The sequence below is a fragment of the Galleria mellonella genome, unplaced genomic scaffold (genome assembly GCF_026898425.1).
Source record: "Galleria mellonella isolate WM207_F2 unplaced genomic scaffold, CSIRO_AGI_GalMel_v1 utg654, whole genome shotgun sequence".
Classification (NCBI taxonomy): domain Eukaryota; kingdom Metazoa; phylum Arthropoda; class Insecta; order Lepidoptera; family Pyralidae; genus Galleria; species Galleria mellonella.
Window position 1 is genome coordinate 1,321,612 of NW_026442139.1, and position 25,115 is coordinate 1,346,726.

A 25,115-nucleotide genomic window follows, 5' to 3' on the forward strand; every position below is an offset into this window, starting at 1 on the left:
GTCTCTGAGAGACAACGTGTTTTAATTATATGAAGTAACCTTTATTCATAAAATCTCATATTTTAACTGTTAGACTGTTTTATCTCTTTCTTCAGTGTAAAATTTCCAATTTGAATAATTGACAAAATATATATAAATGATAAATGACTACCGCCGCCCGTGATCACCCGCAACACCAAACGCATTGCAAATGTGCTGGGGGCCTTTTAAAAAGGAATAAGCTTCTCTTCGTGTCGAATTTATTTCAATATTTCCTATACAAAAACATCGTCTAATTTTAATTTTATTATATTACTAACATATTATTTTAAATACTTATATTCATTTCCGCTTTTTTATTGCAATATGGTTTTATTATTCGTGGTGTGATCCCGACACAGAATAGGCCACCACTTCCTTTCCCGTGGATGTCGTAAGAAGCGATTAAGGAAAATAAATTGTCGAACGATGGACAACAGCGTCCCTCTCTAAACATCAAAACCTAACTACGGTTAGTAACCCACCTGTCAAGCGTGGCATCTACTGGCAAAACTCCCCTTATGGGGAAAAACCTATGTGGCCAGTGGACAGTTGATGGTTGATATGACGATGTAGGCATTAAATATAAAATATGACTGGGTACATGTAGAGATATTCCATAGATAGTCTATGACGTTTCCGCGCCGCCCAAATCTGCCGACAACCGGCGTGACGTGCCGCCCTCCGCCCAGCCCTCCACTGACAATTAACTGGAGGTTTTCATTTACTGAATAGAGTAATTGTCACGTGCTAATAGGTTTAACTGAAAGTTATTAGTAATGGAGTCTTTTTTGTAATGCGATGAAAGTGGAATGATTACCATGCCTGAACTATCAGGTTCTTTTTATGGATGATAATGGAACGGTAACACCGCCTGTGCTAACTGTATACGCTGGCGGGGCTCCAATGAGGGGTGATAGGTGAGGATGAAAATTGTGACGAATACATCTGGAATTCAGCGTGATTGTTTTCAAGGGGAACCACGTGGGGTTGGACCTGACAATACACCATATTGCTAGCAATGGTACTGGTTGTCCGCATTACTAACAATCCCTTCCCCCCAAATACTAAACCGATTTAGCAAATCCTTTTTAGTTTTATTTGAATGCGTACACATACAGGTTAGTCCCGTAGAAGTTTTATAAAAATCAATTTAGTAGTTTAGTTTTTAAATCAAAATAACTGGTTTTATCATAATTGATGTCAGTGTTTCTGTGGAAAACAATTTTATTTTTTACTAAATAAGTACATATCATTATTTTTACATGTACGAATATTATTTAATTTTATAATAACTAAAATAAAAGATAAATGTCATTTAAATACAATATTAAAGCATATAACGTTTTCTTCTAACTTACTGCTACAGATGTTTAGTATATAAGGTTAACAAACTTTGGTTATTTTTTTTCATGAAATTATTATTATATAATTATTGAATGGCAAACAAGCTAACGGCCCACCTGATGGAAAGTGGTAACCGTCGCCTATAGACATAAGCAGTACCATGGACATAACAGAGTATACTGTTTCACCCATGATACCCTCCATGCATTGCCATTCCTGAGGATTCAGATGTTATTCCTCTGTACCCAGTAAATTCACGCCATATCCAACCCTTCAAACCGAAACACAGCCATGCAAACACAACTGCTTTACAGTTGAAAAACGAATGGGACAGAGGTACACAAGCAAACAACTTTTGTACAAAGTCTCCCTTTGGTAATTTGATGGCATGCTCATTTCTGTTCGCAAACTGTTATCGTAATTTGTAACAAATAAATAAATAAATATCCAACACGATAAGGTAAATATTTAGTCAACCAGTTGCTTAGAATAATGTAATATAATTTGTTTTAACCTCACTACCAAAATTACACTTCAACTAACTACATTTTACTAATTTAGTTTGTACCTACACATGTATATGTGAGGAAACGTCTGCATTATTTATTCTATAAAAACGATTAAACATTTATCAATATTTGAATATTTACAAAAAAAAAAGGGAATTAACACGATAATTAGTATCATAGATTCTCAAACTGTTTTGGACAAGAAACCCCTTTCCCAAAAGGAACTGATACCTCAAAACCCCACAGCCTAATTACTGTAAAAAAAAGTACGAACTTGTGCAAGCTTGACGACTTTTTATAAATACTTTTTATAACATTCTGTAATAGTGACATACCATCGTCGATATAATTTGATTAATTTTATTTCTGAAAATTCTCATACGTGGTCGCACCTTGAAATACTTATGTAGGTAGATATTAACGTAAATATTTTCAAACAGTTTTGAACTAGACATGAGTTGACACAATAGTACAATAGGACTGATGTACTTGAAGAGGGTAAAAACTTTTAAAATTAAAAAAAAAAACTTTTTAAACATTTCACTTTGACATTTTACATAATAATCTTACATTCCAAATGTTGCTACAATAACTTTATTATATTTTATTCGAATTTCGAAAATTTCATAATTTCATTTACAATTTACTTTTCAAAAATTTTGAACACAAGATTTAAGACTACCGATTTATAATAGATATAGGCGAGGGGCAAGGAAATGTTATTATATAGTTATTGTGTAATGGGGCCCAACTGCCCCATTGCTAGCAATACACCCATCAGGTGGAACTCCACGCGGTTCCCCCTGGAAACCATCGTGGTTAATTCTAGTGGAATTCGTCACGATGGGCTAACTGAGCTGTTTTCATCGTCACCTATCATCCCTTACTTGTCGGTGCCCCTGTTTGGTGACCATTTTATTTTCACCGATTATAAAAAAAAAATATATATAAGTACTCTATCTGCAAAAAATTATTAAAATAATATTCGCTTTTTCAAATAATCATTTCATGTAATTATTTCATATTCACACATATTTTTCTATACAAAAAATTCGAACGCCATAATTTTAAGTACAAATACTGATTTTCATTTGGTATACCTATGTACAATAAAAAAAAAATAGATTTTTTTCTATCATAAACAAATAGAATGGTCTCTATTACATAATTATGTAATCAATACATATAATAAAATAGTAACTGATCGCTGTCTATCCATGAAAGATACATAAGAAAAACTATTTTATAAGGGGGGGCTTTATGAACGCAGTAAAACCCAAAATAATGATTTTTAGAATTTTTGTCTATTTGTCTATATGTCTGTACGTTCGTGCATGCTAATCCCATAACGGCTTAGCCGATTTGAATGCGGTTTTCACTAATGCGTTACAGTTTGCTCCACTTAACATTTACTGTTTATTTTATTTTAATCGGTTCATAAGTGAAAAAGTTATATCAATCTAAAGAATCACATGCAAAATGCTTTAAAAAAAACCGATCAGTTGATTCGGCTGAAACTTTTTTTTTTTGTTATATGTATTGATTTTGGAAAATTCTGTCCACTCGTGCGAAGCTGGGTAAGATCACTAATTTAATAATATACATATATATATTACGACTACACACACAAAGCGTGGACAAAATCTTGTACAGCATGCTATTTTTAATGTTCCACTGTGACCGAACAAAAATGTCCGCCGAGGATTGTCTCACGTCACGTGTAAAAAGAAATTTTATCAGCAGACAAAATGTCCCTTTTCCGTACAGGTCATTGTAAATTAATCTCTATATTGTATAAAACAAAGTCGCATTTGTCTATTTCTCCACCTTACATCCTCTATACAACACAACGGACTTTAATATTGATTAAACTGGTATTTTACTGTGTGATTTATATGTACAAATACATCTTAATATATCTTTTAAATAAGTAGAAACATATAATTTCACCCGCGCGAAACCGGGTTGTATGGCTTGTATGTTATGTCGCAACGGACTCTGGGTCTTCAGTGACGGGTGCCGTGTTGCCCTCTATGTGGATCTGGACCCGAGTGTACCCGGAGGCGTCCTTCAAGCTCTTGTTGTAAATTATATTTTTAGCCCACGCCCTGCATCGAACTGTGTATAGAGTGTTCACTGGAACAAACAAAACAGATCAGGTATGCGTTGAACTCACACTACGATTGCCAGTCCTCCTGCCAAACGTGGCAACTATTAGCAAAACCCCCACTTTATTAGGGAGGCCTATGTTCAGCAATGGGCAATTAACAGCTGATAGAATGGGATGGGAAACATAAAAAATACAATCGAATTGAGAAGCTACTGTTTTTTTGAAGCCGATTGGAAAATACCTGCCGAGGTTTTCCCAAGAGACTACAGCATAGAGTTCTTCAAAAGGGGGGTAAAAAGGTTTCTTCAGGGTCGGCAACGCACGCGTAATACCTCTGGTATTGCAGGCGTTCATAGGCTATGATAACCGCTTATCATCAGGTGGGCCGTATGCTTGTTTGCCACCTCAGTGGTATAAAAAAAAAACAATTTATTTATTTATTTAAACTTTAATGCACAGTGAAATTCTATGTACATATGGCGGACTTAACATCGGACGGTGTTCTCTACCAGTCAACCATTGGACAAACAGAGACATACGTAGGCGGTGCATTTTTGGATAGAGGAAAAATAAAGCAGCAATTTACCTGGCGGCGTTAACTTCACAGCCAGTATCGGACTCGGGTGGTCGACTTGGCTCCGGAACGGATACCTGCCCAGCAGCGCCCTGCCCCACGGGTACTGTATTCTGCTTGAATTCGTACTGGAGCCTTCTTCAGCACACGAAACCCACACTTGTTTGAGCTGTACAAGTAATAGATAGTTAGTGAATAATCACATTGATTGCCCACCTCTACTGGAGAATCTTGAATGCAATGTATTTTTTTTATACAGCTTAGAATGGCAAACAAGCTGACGGCCCACCTGATGGAAAGTGGTAACCATTGCCTATAGACATGAGCAGTATCATGGACATAACAGAGTATACTGTTTCGCCCATGATACCCTCCATGCGTCACTATTTCTGAGGACTCAGATGTTATTCCTCTGTACCCTGTAAATTACACATATACTGATGCACGCGGGTGAAGCCGCGGGAAAAAGGTAGTTTATGTATATACCTTTGCCTGGTCGTAACTCCTGATGTGATCCTGAAGGTCTTCAGGCATGTCAGCGGGTAAGTTGCTGGCGTCGTCGTAGTATTCTGGCACCCAGTCGAATATCTGTAATATTACAGTTTATATATATATATATATATATATATATATATATATATATATATATATATATATATATATATATATATATATATATATATATATATATATAAATTTTTTTTTTTTTTTGATGGGTGAAAATGGAATGGTAACTCCGCCTGCGCTAACGGGTTACGCTGGCGGAGTTACAGTAAAATTAGCCACGATGGTTTCCAGGGGGAACCGCGTGGAGGTCAACCTAACAGGGTATATTGCTAGCAATGGAACTGATAGCTCGCATTACTAACAATCCCTTCTCCCCCCGCCCCCCTACAGTTTATATTGCAAATGGAGAGATTTTACTCTTCGGATGAATGAGAAGACTAAAATCCTTTCTAATACTAATATTTTAAGGGGGGAGAGGGTTTGTTAATAATGAGACCTTAATCCCCATTGCTAGTAATATACCTTCTCAGAATAACTTCCACGCGAATCCCCATAAAAACCATTGTGATTAATTCTTGTTGAATCTGGCATGAATGAGCTTACAGACCTGGTTTCATCTTCACCTATCACCATTCGCTGGTGCCCCACTAGCGTATACCGATAGCGCAGATGGAGTTTTATACAACTTAGAATGGCAAACAAGCTGACAGCCCACCTGATGTAAAGTGGTAACCGTCGTCTATAGACATGAGCAGTACCATGGACATAACAGAGTATACTGTTTCGCCCATGTTACCTCCCATGCCATATATAATAAAATATATATCATATTATCATATATGTATATATATCTTAGCATAGAAGCGACTAAAGTAACTTAATGGTCGAGAGATTGGCAGCGTCGCTCCTAAAACATCACCAATGTCTAACTGCGGTAGCCAACCCGCCTGTCAAGCGTGGCAACTACTGACAATCCCCCTCGCCCCCCCGCTCAGCAATGGACAATCAATAGCAGTTAATAACCAAAACAACTTCATACTTTTTGGGGATGGAGAACATAGCCTATTTATATCCCTATTAATCAGCATATCCCGAAGACGCGGGTAAAAGAATAAAGATTAAGCACTTAGTTATGGCCATTATATATTTATTATATACCCTTTTTATAAACAGAAACTGGATTGAAAACAACATTAAGCTGTTCCCATTAATCAGTTATGTTTGATACAACATTAATAAATAGTCCAATTGGGGGGAAGGGATTGTTAGTAACGGAGACTGAGAATCCTATTGCTAGCAATATACCCAACCAGGTCAACCTCCTAACGGTTCTCCCTGGAAACTAGCATAGTTAATTCCTGTTCGAATTCATCACGATGGACTAACTGGCCTGTTTTCGTTCTCATCTATCACCCTTCACTGGTGCTCCGCCAGCGTATCCCGTTAGCGCAGGCGAGGTTACCATACCATTTTCACCCATCAAAAAAAAATACTCCAATTAGTGCAGGTATAGTATTTAATATATTTATCAGTTTTTGTTTTACTTTAAATAGATATATTACAATAAGATTTACAGAGCAGCAATAAGGCAGTCTCGTAGTAAAGGCTAATGTCACACAGAGGGCGTTCCGACCGCGCGATGAATATAAAAATTTGCAGGGTAGTACGGTGAGCGTTGCGCTGTATTAATATGCACGGACTACCCGCTACGTTTATGACGGTCCGCCATTGTCTAGGCATGTATTAGTGTTAACAGCTATTATTAACTAAATGGGGGTACGGCCGGTGCATTCGGTGCATTCGGTGCATTCGGTGCACGCGCTCGGAATCAGTAGAACGGTGGTAAACATAGTAGTGACAAATTTTACAAACAGTTCTGAAAAACACTATAGAGTAGAGATGAATAATTTTTTTTATACAACTTAGAATGGCAAACAAGCTGACGGCCCACCTGATGGAATGTGGTAACCGTCGCCTATACACATGAGCAGTACTGTGGACATAACAGTGTATACCGTTTCGCCCATGATACCCCCCCATGCATTGCCATTCCTGAGAGCTCAGGTGTTATTCCATATCCCACTCTTCAAACCGAAACATAGCCGTGCAAAAGCAGTTGTTGCTTCACGGTAGAAACATGAATGGGATAGAAGTGCCCAAGCAATCGACTTTCGTATAAAGTCTCACTAAGAGACTTTTTACAAAAGTGGGTACTTATTTTAGTATTCGCAATAGTGCAATTAAAAAAAAAGCAAATTACATTGGACAAGTTCAAGAGATCACAATTGCATTCAATAAAACTATGTCACCTTATTTAACTTGATAAAAATGCACGGCGAGTATGGGAGTCCGAAGCTGTCGTCGCTCGTACATTCAGTGACTGTCGCGCGCCATGTTTCATGCGAATACACTGCAATAAAACCCTGGCGATATTATCTATTTATCTATAATATTATCATTCTAACTTGTTGCTTTCGTAAAACTGGCTTAGTATTTTAATTTAATTTATATTTGTAAATCACCGTGTCTTGTTAATCTCAGATGGACTCCCGCGATACAAATTCGCCTAGTGCGGGCTCCAATGTAGTCGGCTGTTGTAAATTTTTTGTATTAATGAATAAATAAATAAAATAAATAATTCGAGATAGATAATTTGGAGGGTAGGCAGACGATAGAGGTAAATATACTATTATAATTACGTCTTTTAAATGGGTGTACTAACGTGCGAAGCATGGCGAACCCAGTAATTTTAATTCTTAGTTATTTACTTATGACAATATGTATATATTTCTCTTAAGGAGAAGAGATGGCAAAACTGACCCTCGGCAGAAGCAAAGTTGGTCGAGATTCAGGGCCCCAGGGAGGAAACTGGCATACAATGCGGACAGTATCTAAGAGCACCGCTTTCTGCATCTTTCCCGGGAGTGAGCCACCTCGGAATCCCAACCGTCTAAGATGTTGTTCCAGTCTAGTTGGGATAAGACCGTTCACCGACAGAATGATTGGAATGATTTCGGTGGACGTCACCCCCGTTACATTTCAGTAACATCGCGAGCCAAGTAGTTATTATTATTATTTATTTATTTATTAAATGAACCGTTTACTGTCCACTGTTGGACATAGGCCTCCTTTTAAGGATATTTATGCCAGAAGTAGCCATATTGGCAGACATTTTGGCAACCGTAGTTAGTCTTCAGTGACGTTTTAAAAGCGACGCTGTTGTGTATGCATACCTATATATACAATATTATATCTGGTAATCGTCCAGACCAATAAAACAGATATACTTTTGAATACAAATGTTTTTATTACGCGGAGAATGAACCCGCGACCAGCGGAAGGCGAGACAATGTGTTATACCGCTACAACACCAAGGTCAAGCTCGCAATATAGTAAGAGACTAGTGTCCAATAGTGGGACATAAATGAAAGGGAGAAAATTTTATTCAAGGTTAACTTAAAGTGAATGCATTTTTAAATAAACATTTTTTTATGATTTTACCGCCTATTCGAAATGCAATTTCAGCCAAGACTACCAGGCAAAAATACTAGTTGTTTTTAAAAAAAAATATATTAATTACGAACTTATGTGATCATCAAGCTGTACCAAATCATAAAAATTAAAGATATAGCATTAGAAAAATATTATAAATTAAATCAATTCGCTGTGTGTCTATGATATATGTTTTTTAATCTCTGGTTTTGTCAATGTCTAACAGTGACGACTCCTTAAATACATTTAATTAATTTTATTATTCTTACAGTTTTCTTTTTTTTTTATTGTATAAACCTAATATAGTTTACTAAACACACTGCACAGAGTAGACCATTCTTTGTACACCCATACACAAGTATAATGGGTTGTTATTATTATATACATAAGAATTTATATGTACCCTTAGAGCAAGGAATTATATAGAAGGAGTGATAAAATTGTCAATTCATAGCAGGCTAGTGTATAGAAAATGTTATACGACCGTATAACCCTACCAAATTCAGATACAACCTGCTTGCATACTTTCTACATAAACTGTGTCGGATATATAATCTAGTAATCTAAAATTTGTCATTGACAAATAATTGATATATCAAACATTTTCTATACACTAGCCTGCTATAAATTTAGAAAAATGACAACTAATGGTGTATCTTTCGTTCTCTTTTTACTAATTATATTTGCATAAAAAGAAAGGAGGCAACTATATGATTTACTGTTTTTTATTTTATCATTCCTTCTATGTAATTCCTTGTTCTTAGTATGTACCTTCGTACATTCCGTTTTAATCACTTGTTTCTTCGTAAATGTAAACTGATATCTAAAGCATCGTGTGTGGTGAGCTTGGAAATCGATAGATGTAGGGCACTTGTTTAACATATCGATTCCTTAAAAGGACTGGGTTTATACCTGTCTATTTCAATTCATTTCTTTGTGTTGAATCTATGGCCTAACTAAATACATAGATTAATTTCATAGTTACATTCTATCAAGTATCTATAGAGACTATCTGTAGATTTAAAAAGAATTTCTAGACCAATAAAATAATGCTTGCTAAACTGGATAGGCTTAGATTAAATATAAACACTGAATTTCTAATACAAATTAACATTTTTTTTTTATCTAATTTGACATTTGGCTAACTAAATTTTAAGACATATTTTTTTAATTAAAATAAAACCCGCCATTTTTCAGTGTTGCAAGTAATTGGATGTAACGTTTCCCAAATTAGTTCTAATTCTTTTTTATTTGAAATTTAATCTAATGGAAACTCTGTACAAAAGTCGTCTGCTTGGGTGCCTCTGTTCTTTTCGTGTTTTAGCCGTGAAACAATTGTGTTTGCATGGCTGTTTCGGTTTGAAGAACGAAATATGGCAATGAAATTACAGAGTACAGAGACATAACATCCATAGTCCTCAGGAACGCATAAAGGGTATCAAGGTATACTCTGTTATGTCCACGATGTTGTTCACATTTATAACCGACGATTGCCACATTCCATCAGGTGGGCTGTCAGCTTGTTTACCATTCTAAGTTGCATAAAAAAATCGGGATATATTTTTATAAATATATATACATATATGCGTATTGCTTACACATTAATATATACGTATTAATTAAAATGGCGATAATTTTCAATGACTTCAAAATAAAAACTTGATATAAGTCTACGAGTATACTAAGATATAAATCAAAGTAAGTAAAGACAAATATAATTACGAACCATTATGCACTGTTTGTTTTATTCTTTTAATATATTAATAAGAATTTTGTATCGTTTTAATGTTTCAACTGAAACTTACAATATAATTTCTCCCACATACTGAGTAATAAATGTACATTATGGCAACCCTTCCTTTTCTATGGGTGTCGTAAAAGGCGACTAAAGGAACTTATGATCGAGGGATGGGCAGCAGCGTCTCTCTTAAAATGTCACCAAAGTCTAACTGCGGTTGCCAATCTGCCTACCAAGTGTCTACTAACAACACCTCCCACTACTGGCAACACCTCCCAGCTTGTGTTCAGCAGTGGACAGTTAAAGGATATGATGAACATATTATGATACTTACTTTCCATGATCTCTTCAAGCTCTCTTATGTACATATCAGTGGAGTTCTCTTTGTCCGTACTGTATTGCAATATAGTTCCCTTCCAAGGGAGTGGACGATACGTCAAACCGGGATTAGCCCCTGGAATAAGCAGAAAAAACCAAAATCAATTTAAATTAATTTAGCCAAGATAAGAACTACGATGAAAGAAAGAGAGAGAGAGAAACAAGTATTTCTCAAAGTAAAGAAGAGTTTAGAAAGGGGCTAGCTGAAAACCAGCGTTGTGTAGTTAGGCGACCTCCACGCGGTACCCACTGGAAACCATCGTGGTTAAATCTGTCATCCTTCACTGGAGCTCCATCAGCGTATATCGGCAGAACAGGCGAGGTTACCATTTCATTATCGCCCATTAAAAAAAAAAATACAACAAGAATATAAATAACATTTTATATTTTAACTATCTGAACACAAACACTCGATGGCCATCCGACGAAACTCCAGCAAGTTGGTAACAAATACGTCTAGTATTATTTCAAAATAGTGCTATATGGATTTTCTATTGAGAAGGGGGGAGGTGGAGGAGATAAAAACTGTTGGTACGTACCTATAAGCGAGCTACTCAGGGTATAAGTGGGTTTGTTCGGGTCCAGACTGAGGAACAGCCCGCCCATGCACACGGCGAACAGGACTGCCAGCACCGCGTAGAACACCAGGTAAAACGTGACCACGATACCTGCCAATCACACTAGTTCATTTTACCCCAGTTATTACACTAAATAAATAAATAAATTTATCCTTATTTTACACACTATTTACATACACTGTAAACGTGAAATTAGTTTTTCTTTTTTTTTTATGATAGAATAACAAGCAAGCAAGTCGTCAGGACTTACCTGGTATAAAGTGGTAACCGTCACCTATATGGGGGGAAAGGGATTGTTAGAAATGGGGATTAGTAACCCCATATCTAGCAATATACCCTATCAGGTCGGCGTCCTCGCGGTTCCCCCTGGAAATTATCGTGATTGATTCATTAGTGAATTTGTCACAATGGCTTAACTAACCTGCCTTTATCTATTCACCCTCACCTGTCATCCCTTACTGGTGCCCCGCCAACTTATACTGTTAGTGCAGGCGGGGTCACTATTCCATTATCATGCATAAAAAAAGTCACCTATATACATAAATAGCATGTTTGGTTTTTTTTTAATGGATGATAATAGAATGGTAAACCCGCCTACGCTAACGGTATACGCTGACGGGGCACCAGTGAGGAAAGACAGGTGAGAATGAAAAGGCAGGTCAGTTAGCCTATACACCTAGAATCCAACATGATTATATCCACGAGGGACCACATAGAGGTCGACTTGATGCAGTATATTGCTAGCAATAGGACTGGTAGTCCGCATTACTAACAATCCCCCCCCCCCAACACTATGTTACGAGACAAATTATTTCGAGAAAGGTTAACGCTTCGTAAAATATTTTTATCCGTCACAGATATAAACGCGCCATCGTCTCATCTCGGCTGTTTATAATTAGGGAGAGAGACCTAAATAGTATAAAAAAAAAAAAAAAAAATTGTTGCGATATATAATACTTATACAATGCACGTGTTATCATTAAATCATACCATAATTTTTTTTATGCAACTTAGAATGGCAATCAAGCTGACGGTCCACCTGATGGAAAGTGGTAACCGTCGCCTATAGACATGAGCAATACCATGGACATAACAGAGTATACTGTTTCCCCCATGCGTTGCCATTCCCGAGGACTCAGGTGTTATTCCTCTGTACCCTGTAAAATCACTGCCATATCCCACCCTTCGAACCGAAACACAGTAATGCAAACATAACTGTTTCACGGTAGAAACATGAATGGGACAGAGGTGGCCAAGCAAACGACTTTTTTTACAAAATCTCCCTCTGGTAAACCTAATATTTATTTATTTAACTCTTTATTACACCACTGTTTCCACTTTTAGTTTACCTAACCTCTCCTTATCTCATTCTCTGTTTTGCTACTTTCGTTTATATTTTACTGTATTTATACACTACAAAATATATATTCCCAAAGAGGGCTGACGTCAGGCAGGCGGCTGGTCGTAAAACTGTAAGCCAAATCTCTTTGTAATATGAATAAAAAACAGATTACGCCGACCCCCAATAATAATTGGGATAAGGGCAGGACGATGATGTTGGCTCTTTATTGTACCAAAGACATAAAAATAAATAATGTCGTATAAACAATTCAAGTAAAATACAGTAGCATGAAGTACAGATTAAAATATATACATAAAGGTACAAAAGGCGGTCTTATCGCTAGGGCAATCTCTTACAGACAACCTTTGGTTAAAGGAGAACATATAGGAACATATATAGTACATTTAATAGATATAATAAAATAGTGCATTATAAAAACTATCTACCATATATCTAACCTAGTTTTTGGCCGACGATGATTGACGCGTGGTTTTAATATAGGTCAATAACATAATCATACTCATATATTTTTTCCCAACACATAAAATGTAATGTGTCTTATAAACTATAAATATGTTATAAAATTGACTACTACCATTACACGCGTGGATTTTTAGAGGTATGTAACTTCTAGATGGCAATATAGTATACAATTTCATAGAATATAGTTAGAGAATAAAATATGCTTATAATTTTTAATATGTATAATTTACAAGGTACCGAGGAATAACACCTGAGTCCTCAAGAATGGCAACGCATGGGGATATCATGGCGAAACAGTATTCTCTGTTATATCCATGGTACTGAACTCTCAGACATTAGATGTTTAGACACTTGACACGTAGACACTAAACACTTAAACACTTGACACTCAGACACTAGACACTTAGACACTAGACACTCAGACATTAGACACTCAAACATTCAGACACTAAGACACTAGACACTGGACACTTAGACATTCAGACACTAAGCACTCAGACACTCAGACACTAGGCACTCAGACATACAGACACTAGACAATAAGACACAAGACATTCAGACACTAGACACTCAGACACAAGACACTCAGACACTAGACACACTGACAATAGACACTCAGACACTAGACTCTCAGACACTCAGACAACAGACACTAGACACTAGACACTCAGACACTAGACATTTAGACACACTGACACTAGACACTTAGACATACTGACACTAGACACTCAGACACTGGACATTCAGACACTAAACACACAGACACTCAGACTCTCAGACACTCTGAGTGACTTGACACTTAGACACTCAGACGCTAGACTCTCAGACACTAGACACTCAGACACTAGACACTCAGACACTAGACACTCAGACACTAGACACTCAGACACTAGACACTCAGACACTAGACACTCAGACACTAGACACTCAGACACTAGACACTCGGACACTAGACACTCAGACACTAGACACTCGGACACTAGACACTCAGACACTTGACACTGAGACACTAGATACTAGACACTAGACACTAGACACTCAGACAATAAACACTCGGACACTAGACACTCGGACACTAGACACTCAGACACTAGACACTCAGACACTCGGACACTAGACACTCAGACACTAGACACTAGACACTCAGACACTGGACACTGAGACACTCAGACACTAGACACTCAGACACTTGACACTGAGACACTCAGACACTAGACACTAGACACTAGACACTAGACACTAGACACTAGACACTAGACACTCAGACAATAAACACTCGGACACTAGTGTCTGTCACTAGTCACTCAGACACTAGACACTTAGACACTCAGACACTCAGAAACTAGACACTCAGACACTCAGACACTAGACACTCAGACACTCAGACACTTAGACACTCTGACACTCAGACTCTAAGACACTCAGACACTCAGACTCTCAGACACTCAGACGCTCAGACACTAGACACATAGACACTCAGACACTAGACACTCAGACACTAGACACTCAGACACTCAGACACTTGACACTAGACACTCAGACACTAGATACTAGACACTAGACACTAGACACTAGACACAAGACACTCAGACACTAGACACTCAGACACTAGACACTCAGACACTAGACACTCAGACACTAGACACTCAGATACTAGACACTCAGACACTTGACACTAAAACACTCAGACACTAGACACTCAGACACTCAGACACTAGACACTCAGACACTAGACACTCGGACACTAGACACTCAGACACTTGACACTGAGACACTCAGACACTAGACACTAGACACTAGACACTAGACACTAGACACTAGACACTAGACACTCGACACTAGACACAAGACACTAGACACTAGACACTAGACACTAGACACTAGACACTAGACACTAGACACTAGACACTAGACACTAGACACTAGACACTAGACACTAGACACTAGACACTAGACACTAGACACTAGACACTAGACACTAGACACTAGACACTAGACACTAGACACTAGACACTAGACACTAGACACTAGACACTAGACACTAGACACTAGACACTAGACACTAGACACTAGACACTAGACACTAGACACTAGACACTAGACACTAGACACTAGACACTAGACACTAGACACTAGACACTAGATACTAGACACTAGACACTAGACACTAGACACTCAGACAATAAACACTCGGACACTAGACACTCAGACACTAGACACGCAGACACTCGGACACTCAGACACTCGGACACTAGACACTCAGACACTAGACACTCTGACACTCAGACTCTAAGACACTCAGACACTCAGACTCTCAGACACTCAGACGCTCAGACACTAGACACATAGACACTCAGACACTAGACACTCAGACACTAGACACTCAGACACTTGACACTAGACACTCAGACACTAGTTACTAGACACTAGACACTAGACACTAGACACAAGACACTCAGACACTAGACACTCAGACACTAGACACTCAGACACTAGACACTCAGACACTAGACACTCAGATACTAGACACTCAGACACTTGACACTAAAACACTCAGACACTAGACACTCAGACACTCAGACACTAGACACTCAGACACTAGACACTCGGACACTAGACACTCAGACACTTGACACTGAGACACTCAGACACTAGACACTCAGACACTTGACACTGAGACACTCAGACACTAGACACAAGACACTAGACACTAGACACTAGACACTAGACAGTCAGACACTCAGACACTCAGACGCTAGGCCCTCAGAGACTAGACACTAGACACTTTACAGTAGACACTCAGACTCTGGACATTCAGACACTAGACACACAGACACTCAGACACTAAACACTAGACACTCAGACACTAGACATTCAGACACTAGACACTAGACACTAGCCACTTGACACTTAGACACTAGACACTCAGACACTAGCCACCAGACACTAGACACTAGACACTAGCCACCAGACACTAGACACTCGGACATAAGACACTCAGACACTAGACACTAGACACTCAGACACTAGACACTTAGACACTCAGACACTAGACACTTAGACACTCAGACACTAGACACTCAGACACTTGACACTTAGACACTCAGACACTTGATACTCAGACACTAGACACTAGACACTCGGACACTGGACACTCAGTCATTAGACACTCAGACACTAGACACTAGACACTCAGACACTAGACACTAGACACTCAGACACTCAGACACTAGACACTCAGACACTAGACACTCAGACACTAGACTCAGACACTCAGACACTAGACACTCAGACACTAGACACTCAGACACTAGACACTCAGACACTAGACACTCAGACACTAGACACTCAGACACTAGACACTCAGACACTAGACACTCAGGCACTAGACACTCAGACACTATACACTCAGACACTAGACACTCAGACACCAGACACTCAGACACTCATACAAACACTCAGACACTAGACACTCAGACACTAGACACTCAGACACTCGGACAATAGACACTCAGACACTAGACACTCAGACACTCAGACACTAGGCACTAGACACTAGACACTAGACACTCGGACACTAGATACTAGACACTCGGACACTAGACTTTCCGACACTAGACACTCATACACTCAGACACTCAGACACTAGACACTTTTACAGTAGACACTCAGACTCTGGACATTCAGCCACTAGACACACAGTCACTCAGACACTAGACACAGTCTCTAGATACTTGACACACTGACACTAAACACTCAGACACCAGATACTTAGACACTTAACACTCAGACACTAAACAATCAACCACTAGACACACAGACTAGACTCTCAGACACTTGACACTCAGACACACAGATACTAGACATTCAGACACACAGTGTCCAGACACTCAGATACTCAGACACCTAGACACTCAGACACCTAGACACTCAGACAGAGTGTTTGAGTGTCCAGTGTCTGTGTGACTGAGTGTCTAGTGTCAGTGTGTCTAATCCTGTAGGCTAAACATGTGAAACAAAATTGTACTGTTAACATCTGCATTTATACATATGTTTTACAAATAAAAAATCTTGAATCTTGAAGAAACATGCAGTTAGAAAAACAAAAATTCATTAGATAACAATATTCCGAACCCAACAGTAGAATCAATAAAACAGTTATAGTAAAAAAAACCGCAAGTACTATACTTTATTTATACAAAGATCTTGTAAGTAAATCTATCAGTTACAAACTACTGGCAAAACTCCCCTTGCGGTGAAGGCTTATTTTTTACACAACTTAGAATGGCAAACAAGCTGACGGCCCACCTGGTAAGTGATAAACGTCGTCTATAGACATGAGCAGTACCATATACATAACAGAGTATACTGTTTTGCCCATGATACCCCCCCCCCCCCCCCATACATTGCCATTTCTGAGGATTCAGGTGTTATTCCTCTGTACCGTGTAAATTCACTGCCATATCCCACCTTTCAAACCGAAACACAGCTATGCAAACACAACTGCTTCACGGTTGAAACACGAATGGGACAGAGGTATCCAAGCAAACGACTTGTACAAAGTCTCCCTCTGGTGTTATGTTCACATGGCTTATGTTCAGCAATGGACGATAAAAAACTAATATGAAGATAGTGTGGCATGTATATATATATCCATGCCACTAAGGGTATTGCTTTAAGATCCTATAGGATCTCAAAGCAATACCTTTCTCGTGTTTTAACATCGTGTGAGAGCTTCGTTCTAAAATTACAGTACATTTCATACCTACAGTATTTTCTGAACGTGATCGCTGTACTGAGAACTGATCAATTACTGATAACAATTGTCAGGAAATCAAACATCATTGCAAGCGGAATGAAATCATTAGTACCACTACCTACTTACTAATAATGTTGTTTGAAATTTATCGTAACTGATACTGTAAATATTATAATTATTTATATATGTAATCAACAATTAATACGTAAGTAAATATTTTTTATAAATTAATCTTTACGCGCTACTTTCTCTGCATGCCAGATTTTTTTTTGATGGGTGAAAATGGTATGGTATCCCCGCCTGCGCTAACGGGATACGCTGGCGGAGCACCAGTGAAGGGTGATCGATGAGAATGAAAACAGGCCAGTTAGCCTATCATAATAAATCACATCAGAAATTAACCATGATAATTTTCAGGAGAACCGCGTGGAGGTCGACCTGGTTGGGTATATTGCTAGCAATGGGATTCTCAGTCTCCATCACTAACAATCCTTTCCCCCCTTTATACTAGATTTCAACCTTTTTTTTCAGGAAAATTTAAAACAGACTTTGGCAGTTGTAAAATCTTACGCAATACCCACAGAAAGAATTATTAAATTTACTTAAATAACATTTGGGTAATATTATTTTATAATTATTGGATAAGCTTCTATTAGTACAAGCGCTGTTTTAAAAGTCGTAATATTGTTCCTTGCATACATAATATTGTTGTAAACATAATGGAAAGCAACTGTGAGGATACTTGATTTTTTATAACGTTCTCGTACTGATTCCCTTGAACCCACGCCATAAATAGAACGAATGGCCCTCTTTTGTAAAATATCGTATTTATATCGGCTGCTTTACCCCACAACAGAATCCCATATGACATAATACTATGGAAATAGCTAAAATAAACAAGTTTAACAGTTGCTACATCCGTTAATTGGCTATTTCTTCGAACTGTATATGCATTCATACTGTAATTTAAAAAACGTTTGGATTTTATAGTCTACACTAATATTATAAAGAGGAAAGATTTGTATTTTTGTGTGTATGTATGTTTGTAATGAATAAACTCAAAAACTACTTTGCCAATTTCAAAAATTCTTTCGCCATTAGAATGCTACATTCAGCCTGAGTAAAATAGGCTTAATTTATTGTTAGAAAAGATTTAAAATCCTTACTAAACTTTAGTAACGTAACTCAAAAAGGTAAAAAAAATGCTATAAAATATCTTTCGTCGCGTGCACTGCGGAAACTATTGGTGATAGAACAAAAGTATGTTCTACAATATTGAAGGAAATATCAATGACTACAACAAAACTTCGCGATACTATATGTCCAACTATTATCGTTATGTCACAATAACCACTTTTTAAAATGTTGTAAAAATGTCCACCCGTACGAAGGCGGAACAGGCCATTAGTTGTTTTATATAGTTGACTAGTATATATATATATATATATATATATATATATATATATATATATATATATATATATATATATATATATATATATATATATATATATATATATATATATATATATATATATATAATAGATAGTAGACTAAATGCAGTTTAACATTTGCATACATCTACAGGGTGCTGCATGTTATGCACCTATTTTTTTTTTCAATGCATGATTAATGGTACGGTAATCCCGCCTGCGCTAACGGTATACGCTGGCGGGGCACCAGTGAAGCATGATAGATGAATAATGAAAAAAGCAGGTCAGTCAGCCCATCGTGATGAATACACCTGGAACTCAACACGATAGTTTCCACGGGGAAACGCTTGGAGGTCAACCTGACCGGGTATATTGCTAGCAATGGGACTAGTAGCCCGCATTACTAACGATCCCTTCCCCCCATTATGTACCTATTTGTGTATGTAACATTTTACTATGTAGCAAGTAAATAAATTTGATTTGATTTAATATGATTCTAACTCGTATGTACGGAACCCTCGCATCGTGAGTCCGTTTCCACTTGACCAATTTTATTTATTATTACAAACTCATTGGTCCGAAACATGAACTAATTCTTTTCAGGGCACTGAATGGGCATTCAACATCTTGACAAAGGACCTCATTCCGGTCTCCCCTGTGCCTATGCCGTGTCAGCTTTGTAATTTCAAGGGCGGTGTAACCGTTTTAATATTGTACATCTACTTATTTAGAATTCAACCAGTTTTTATACAAAGGATTTTTAAAACCCCAATTCAAATGACGTTTTAAGCTCGGTGAGCTATGGAGAGGACTATGCTCGGTGTTTCTTTGCGTGATAGAATCCGAAATAAGGATATCTGCAAAAGAACCAAGTTACCGACATAGCTAACTGACGTGCCTTTTTCATTCTCATCTATCATGCCTCACTGGTGCCCCGCCAGTGTATGCCGTTAGCGCAGGTGGAGTTACCATTGCATTATCGTCTATTACTGTATTTTTCTGGCAATAAATATTTTTGTTCTATTCTATTCTATTTTAAAACTTACAACGGGATTAGAAGATAGAATTTTGCACGTTCCTCGCAAGAAATTCGCTAAGTGTCAATATGTGTGTGTGTGTGTTTCAACCGTGAAACAGTTGTGTTTGCATAGCTGTGTTTCGGTTTGAAGGGTGGGATATGGCGTAAATTTACTGGGTACAGAGGAATAACACCTGAGTCCTCAGGAATGGCAACGCATGGGGAGTATCATGGGCGAAACAGTATACTCTGTTATGCCCTGATACTGCTCATGTCTATAGGTGACGGTTACCACTTTTCATCAGGTAGTTTGCCATTTGTATAAAAAAAATGTATAAATATTGGTGTGCGTAAACGCATGTTTATATATTTAAGAAAGAGATAACTAGAATAAATAGGTAGGTTTAAATTTAAACTAATCAGTTAACTCTTCACATAGTCGATGTCATAATGTTATCACTTATCGTTAAAATAAGTACAGTTAAAAACATAATAAAAAAGAAATTAATGAATGAGGTGGTATGGTAAATTTAAAACTATATTTCGTCTTGTCTTTACACACACAAAATGGGCTACAGAATAATACAAGACCAATTTGGACGAGAATATATATGTTGTAAGAGAAACCCGAGTAGGTAGGTATCTCTCTAAATAAGGACTTCTGAGCAGCATGATGTATCTTTGATGAGATCCAAAAAAAACAATCTTGACATCCAAATTTGTAGCTTATGTAAACATAAAAATAATTTAAAATTCTATTCCACCAAAAAGCTGATTCAATGTTTTTTTTTTGCAACTTATAATGGCAAACAAGCTGACGGCCCACCTGATGGAAAGTGGTAACCGTCACCTATAGACATGAGCAGTACCATGGACATAGTATACATTGTCATATATATACATACGTTGCCATTCCTGAGGACTAAGGTGGTATACCTCTGTACCCTATAATTTCACTGCCATATCCCACCTTTCATACCGAAACACAGCCGTGCAAACACAACTGCTTCGCGGCAGAAACACGAATGGGACAGAGGTACCCAAACAAACGACTTTTGTACAATGTCTCCCTCTGGTAATTGTTCTAACTAGTTATTTTTAAAAACTAAGCTACCGAACCGATAGAATTTGATGGAACTAATATGAAAGTATATCAGGATTTATTTTTTAAACTAGTATATAACTGACGGAGTGATGAGGTAACAAACATAAAAAAAACACCAAATTTTTACGTTCCCCTTTTTTTGAAATGATACAAAAATTATATAAAATGTGAACATCATGTTTCAATAAAATTATTAAATGTCGAACTTTCGAAGCGAAAGGGACCGAACCTACACCATCTACGTCATGCCGGGGCAGTACTCTTACCACTAGACGCTCGTCCGGAAAAAATACGGGAGTTCAACCTCATACCCTACAGACTAAATGGTCGCGTATTCGCGCAGTTTCAAAGATGTTTTCTCCCACGAACCTCGGTTACGGAATGAGCTCCCTGCCGAGGTTTTCCCAAGAGACTACAGCATGGAGTTCTTCAAAAGGGAAGTAAGGAGGTTTTTTCAGGGCCGGCAACGCAATACCCCTGGTATTCATAGGCTACAGGTGTTCATAGGCTACGGTAGCCACTTACCATCAGGTGGGCCATTTGCTTGTTTGCCACCACAGTGGTATAAAAAAAATACTCAGTAGAAAACAAGCATACGAGCATATGAAACTATGACGAAATTAAACCTTAATTACAGCAAAAATAATTATTAATAGTACCTAAACAAACAAGTATGGTAAAATGAAAAACCTCTAATGACATGACTGACGGATTGAAATGATAATGACGTACATATAAATACGTATAGACACGCTCACGGCTACGATCCCTGTCAGAATTATCAATAAACATCCATCTACCGTTGTTGTGATAAACATAACTCGTCTTGATAGGCATTTTTTTTATACAACTTAGAATGGCAAACAAGCTGACCTGATGGAAAGTGGTAACCGTCGCCTATAGGCATGAGCAGTACCATAGACATAACAGAGTATACTGTTTCGCCCACGATACCCCCCATGCGTTGCCATTCCTGAGGACTCAGGTGTTATTCCTCCGTATCCATTAAATGGGTACGCTGTCATAACCGCTTACCATCAGGCTGGACGTATGTGTATTTGCCAATTCAGTAGTATAACATTAGTATTTCATCATCATATCATCAAACTGTCTAATGCTGAACATAAGTCTCCTCTTTTTTTTTGGTGGATGAAAATGGAATGGTAACCCCCCGCCTGTGCTAACAGGATACGCTGGCGGTGCACCAGTGAAGGGTGATAGATGAGAATGAAAACAGGCCAGTTAGCCCATCACGATGAATTCATCAGGAATTAACCATGATAGTTTCCAGGGGAATCCGCGAGGAGGTCGACCCGGTTGGGTATATTGCTAGCAATTGGATTTTTAGTCTCCATTACTAACAATCCCTTTCCCCCCTAAGCCTCCTCTTTGGGAGGTTTTGCTAATAGTTGCCCATCCCTCGCCCTTCCTTAATCGCCTCTTATGACACCCACGGGAAAGAAAAGGGCAACCTATTCTATGCCGGAACACACACGGGACAATATTACATTTATTTATATTTTATTGCACGACTTACAAAAGTAACAAATACAGAGAATTTTACCAGAGGGAGAACTTATACAAAAGTCATTTGCTTGGGTGTCTGTGTGTGAATATATATTAAATATACTCCAATTTGATTTATTAATTAATTTATCCTTTATTGATCAAATTTTTTGGTAGAAAATGCTACATATATAGCATTCTCTCGCAAAAGTATGTACAAAAGTCGATTGCTTGGGTACCTCTGTCCCATTCGTGTTTCAACCGTAAAGCAGTTGTGTTTGCATGGCTGTGTTTCGATTTGAAGGGTGGGATATGGCGTGAATTTACAGGGTACAGAGGGTATAACACCTGGGTCCTCAGGAATGGCAACGAATGGGAGGTATCATGGGAGAAACTATACTCTGTTATGTACATGGTACTGCTCATGTCTATAGGCGACGGTTACCAATTTCCATTAGGTGGACCGTCAGCTTGTTTGCCATTCTTAGTTGTATATAAGTACAGTGAATTTTAAAGTGAGAAAAGACTGCCTTATCGCTGAGCAATCTTATCCAGCCAACCCTTTATTGAAGAATATTAAAAAAAAAAGACAAAGGGTAGGTGTTAGCACATTGATATATATATATATATATATATATATATATATATATATATATATATATATATATATTTCATGTCTACTATTATCACTCTCCATCAGATATTATTAGTAATCGCTTATAAAAAAAGTCCTGTCTCTTCCTGTAGTCATATAATGGCATTTTTTGCCCCACATCATCTGGACATAAGGCAAAAACTGACATTTTAGACTCACATGTGTCGCTGGAACGAACAACACGTGCGTCTATTTGGTTAAAATAGTTTTATTTATACTTACATATAATTTAAGCGTTCGAAAATAAAATAAGAAATAAAAAAAAAAATAACTGAAAGATGTCGTAACTGGGTTCGCACAAACTGAGTTTAGCGATTACATAATATAGCATTGTAATAATTAAACAACCCGGTTACCATATCCGCCATTTACCCTTGGTTCAATTAAGACCACAGTTAAATTCTGTTCCATCTATATGTATGTAATACATAACCAGTATATGTAAACTAAATTTTATTTTAAGAACGTATATTTTTCTTAATAAATTTTCATACTGCCAGTATTAAACAGAATGGCCAGCAATAGGCTCGTTTACGGCGTCCAATTCCGTTCAGTAAAATGTAGACATGTGAAGGACTACATTCATTACAACGGAAACAGTAAACAAATGCCTCTGACTACCCCACTAGGGGGTTATCGGCGTGAGCATACTTTTTAACTCACCCCATCTCTTAGGCGTTCGACCCAGGAAACTGCCTTCAGCGGGATCGTACACAATTTTGGCGCATCTTTGCCACAGCGGTCCCGACGGTGGGGGCGCTCGTATCCACTCTTCCGCATTTGTATTGGTCATTATATTTTATGTAACTAATAACCTACGCGATAGTACATGTAAATTTCACGAACTATTTATTCGCGACGTCTGAGCATGCGTCCGGTGTCGCGAGCTATTCTGGAATGACTGAATGGCTGTGCGCTGTGCGGTGCGCGTACGCATCCGTGCTTCTATATGGAAGACTATAATAAAATCGTAAAGCCAAAGGTGAATAGTGATCGATTTTGTCGAATGCAAATTTTAAACGACTTCATAAACTAGAATATACATAATCAAACTGTATTTTTTGTATTTTATATTGTAAAAAAATTTTACTTTTACGTTATACGTAATTTGCAACCGATTTTGAAAATTCTATTTCTCAACCGCAAGACTTAACTCCCATATATATTTTATGAATATTGAAGTTTCAACGTCCTGAATGATAACATGACAATTATAGTATAGATCAGGGGGTTCCCAAACTGTTTTTGTTTCTTTTTTTTACTGCCCTTTATTACTTTCTTATTTTTTTATTGCTACTATTTTTTATTTTGTCTACTGCCCACTTTGACTTTAAAAACCACTATTACTTCAAGATCAACAAATCACCCCCCAAGCCTCTACACAACGCCCCCATTTTCTTTCTGGGTCTCTTACCGCCTCCTTTAGGCCTGCAGCGCCCACAAGGGGGCATTATGGCCCACTTTGGGAAAGGCTGGTATAGATAGTATTTGTTTGTTTAATTTTGTTTATATTTGTTTATTTTTGTTTAATTTAGTATTGTCTAATTTTGTGTTTCATTTACT

The 25,115-nt window shown here is 37.7% G+C and overlaps 1 protein-coding gene across 1 annotated transcript; it reads right to left on the bottom strand.

The window, feature by feature from the left end:
- Positions 1–1,214: 1,214 nt before the first annotated feature.
- On the bottom strand, positions 1,215–24,465 carry LOC113522352 (sodium/potassium-transporting ATPase subunit beta-1-like). The gene is made up of 7 exons (XM_052900809.1): positions 24,216–24,465; positions 11,213–11,341; positions 10,630–10,749; positions 7,375–7,475; positions 5,045–5,146; positions 4,571–4,727; positions 1,215–4,010 (listed from the first exon to the last, which is right to left on the bottom strand). Exons 1-7 carry the CDS (start codon positions 24,343–24,345, stop codon positions 3,856–3,858), a joined length of 894 nt encoding a protein of 297 aa, XP_052756769.1. The 5' UTR covers positions 24,346–24,465; the 3' UTR covers positions 1,215–3,855.
- Between the last annotated feature and the right edge of the window lie 650 nt (positions 24,466–25,115).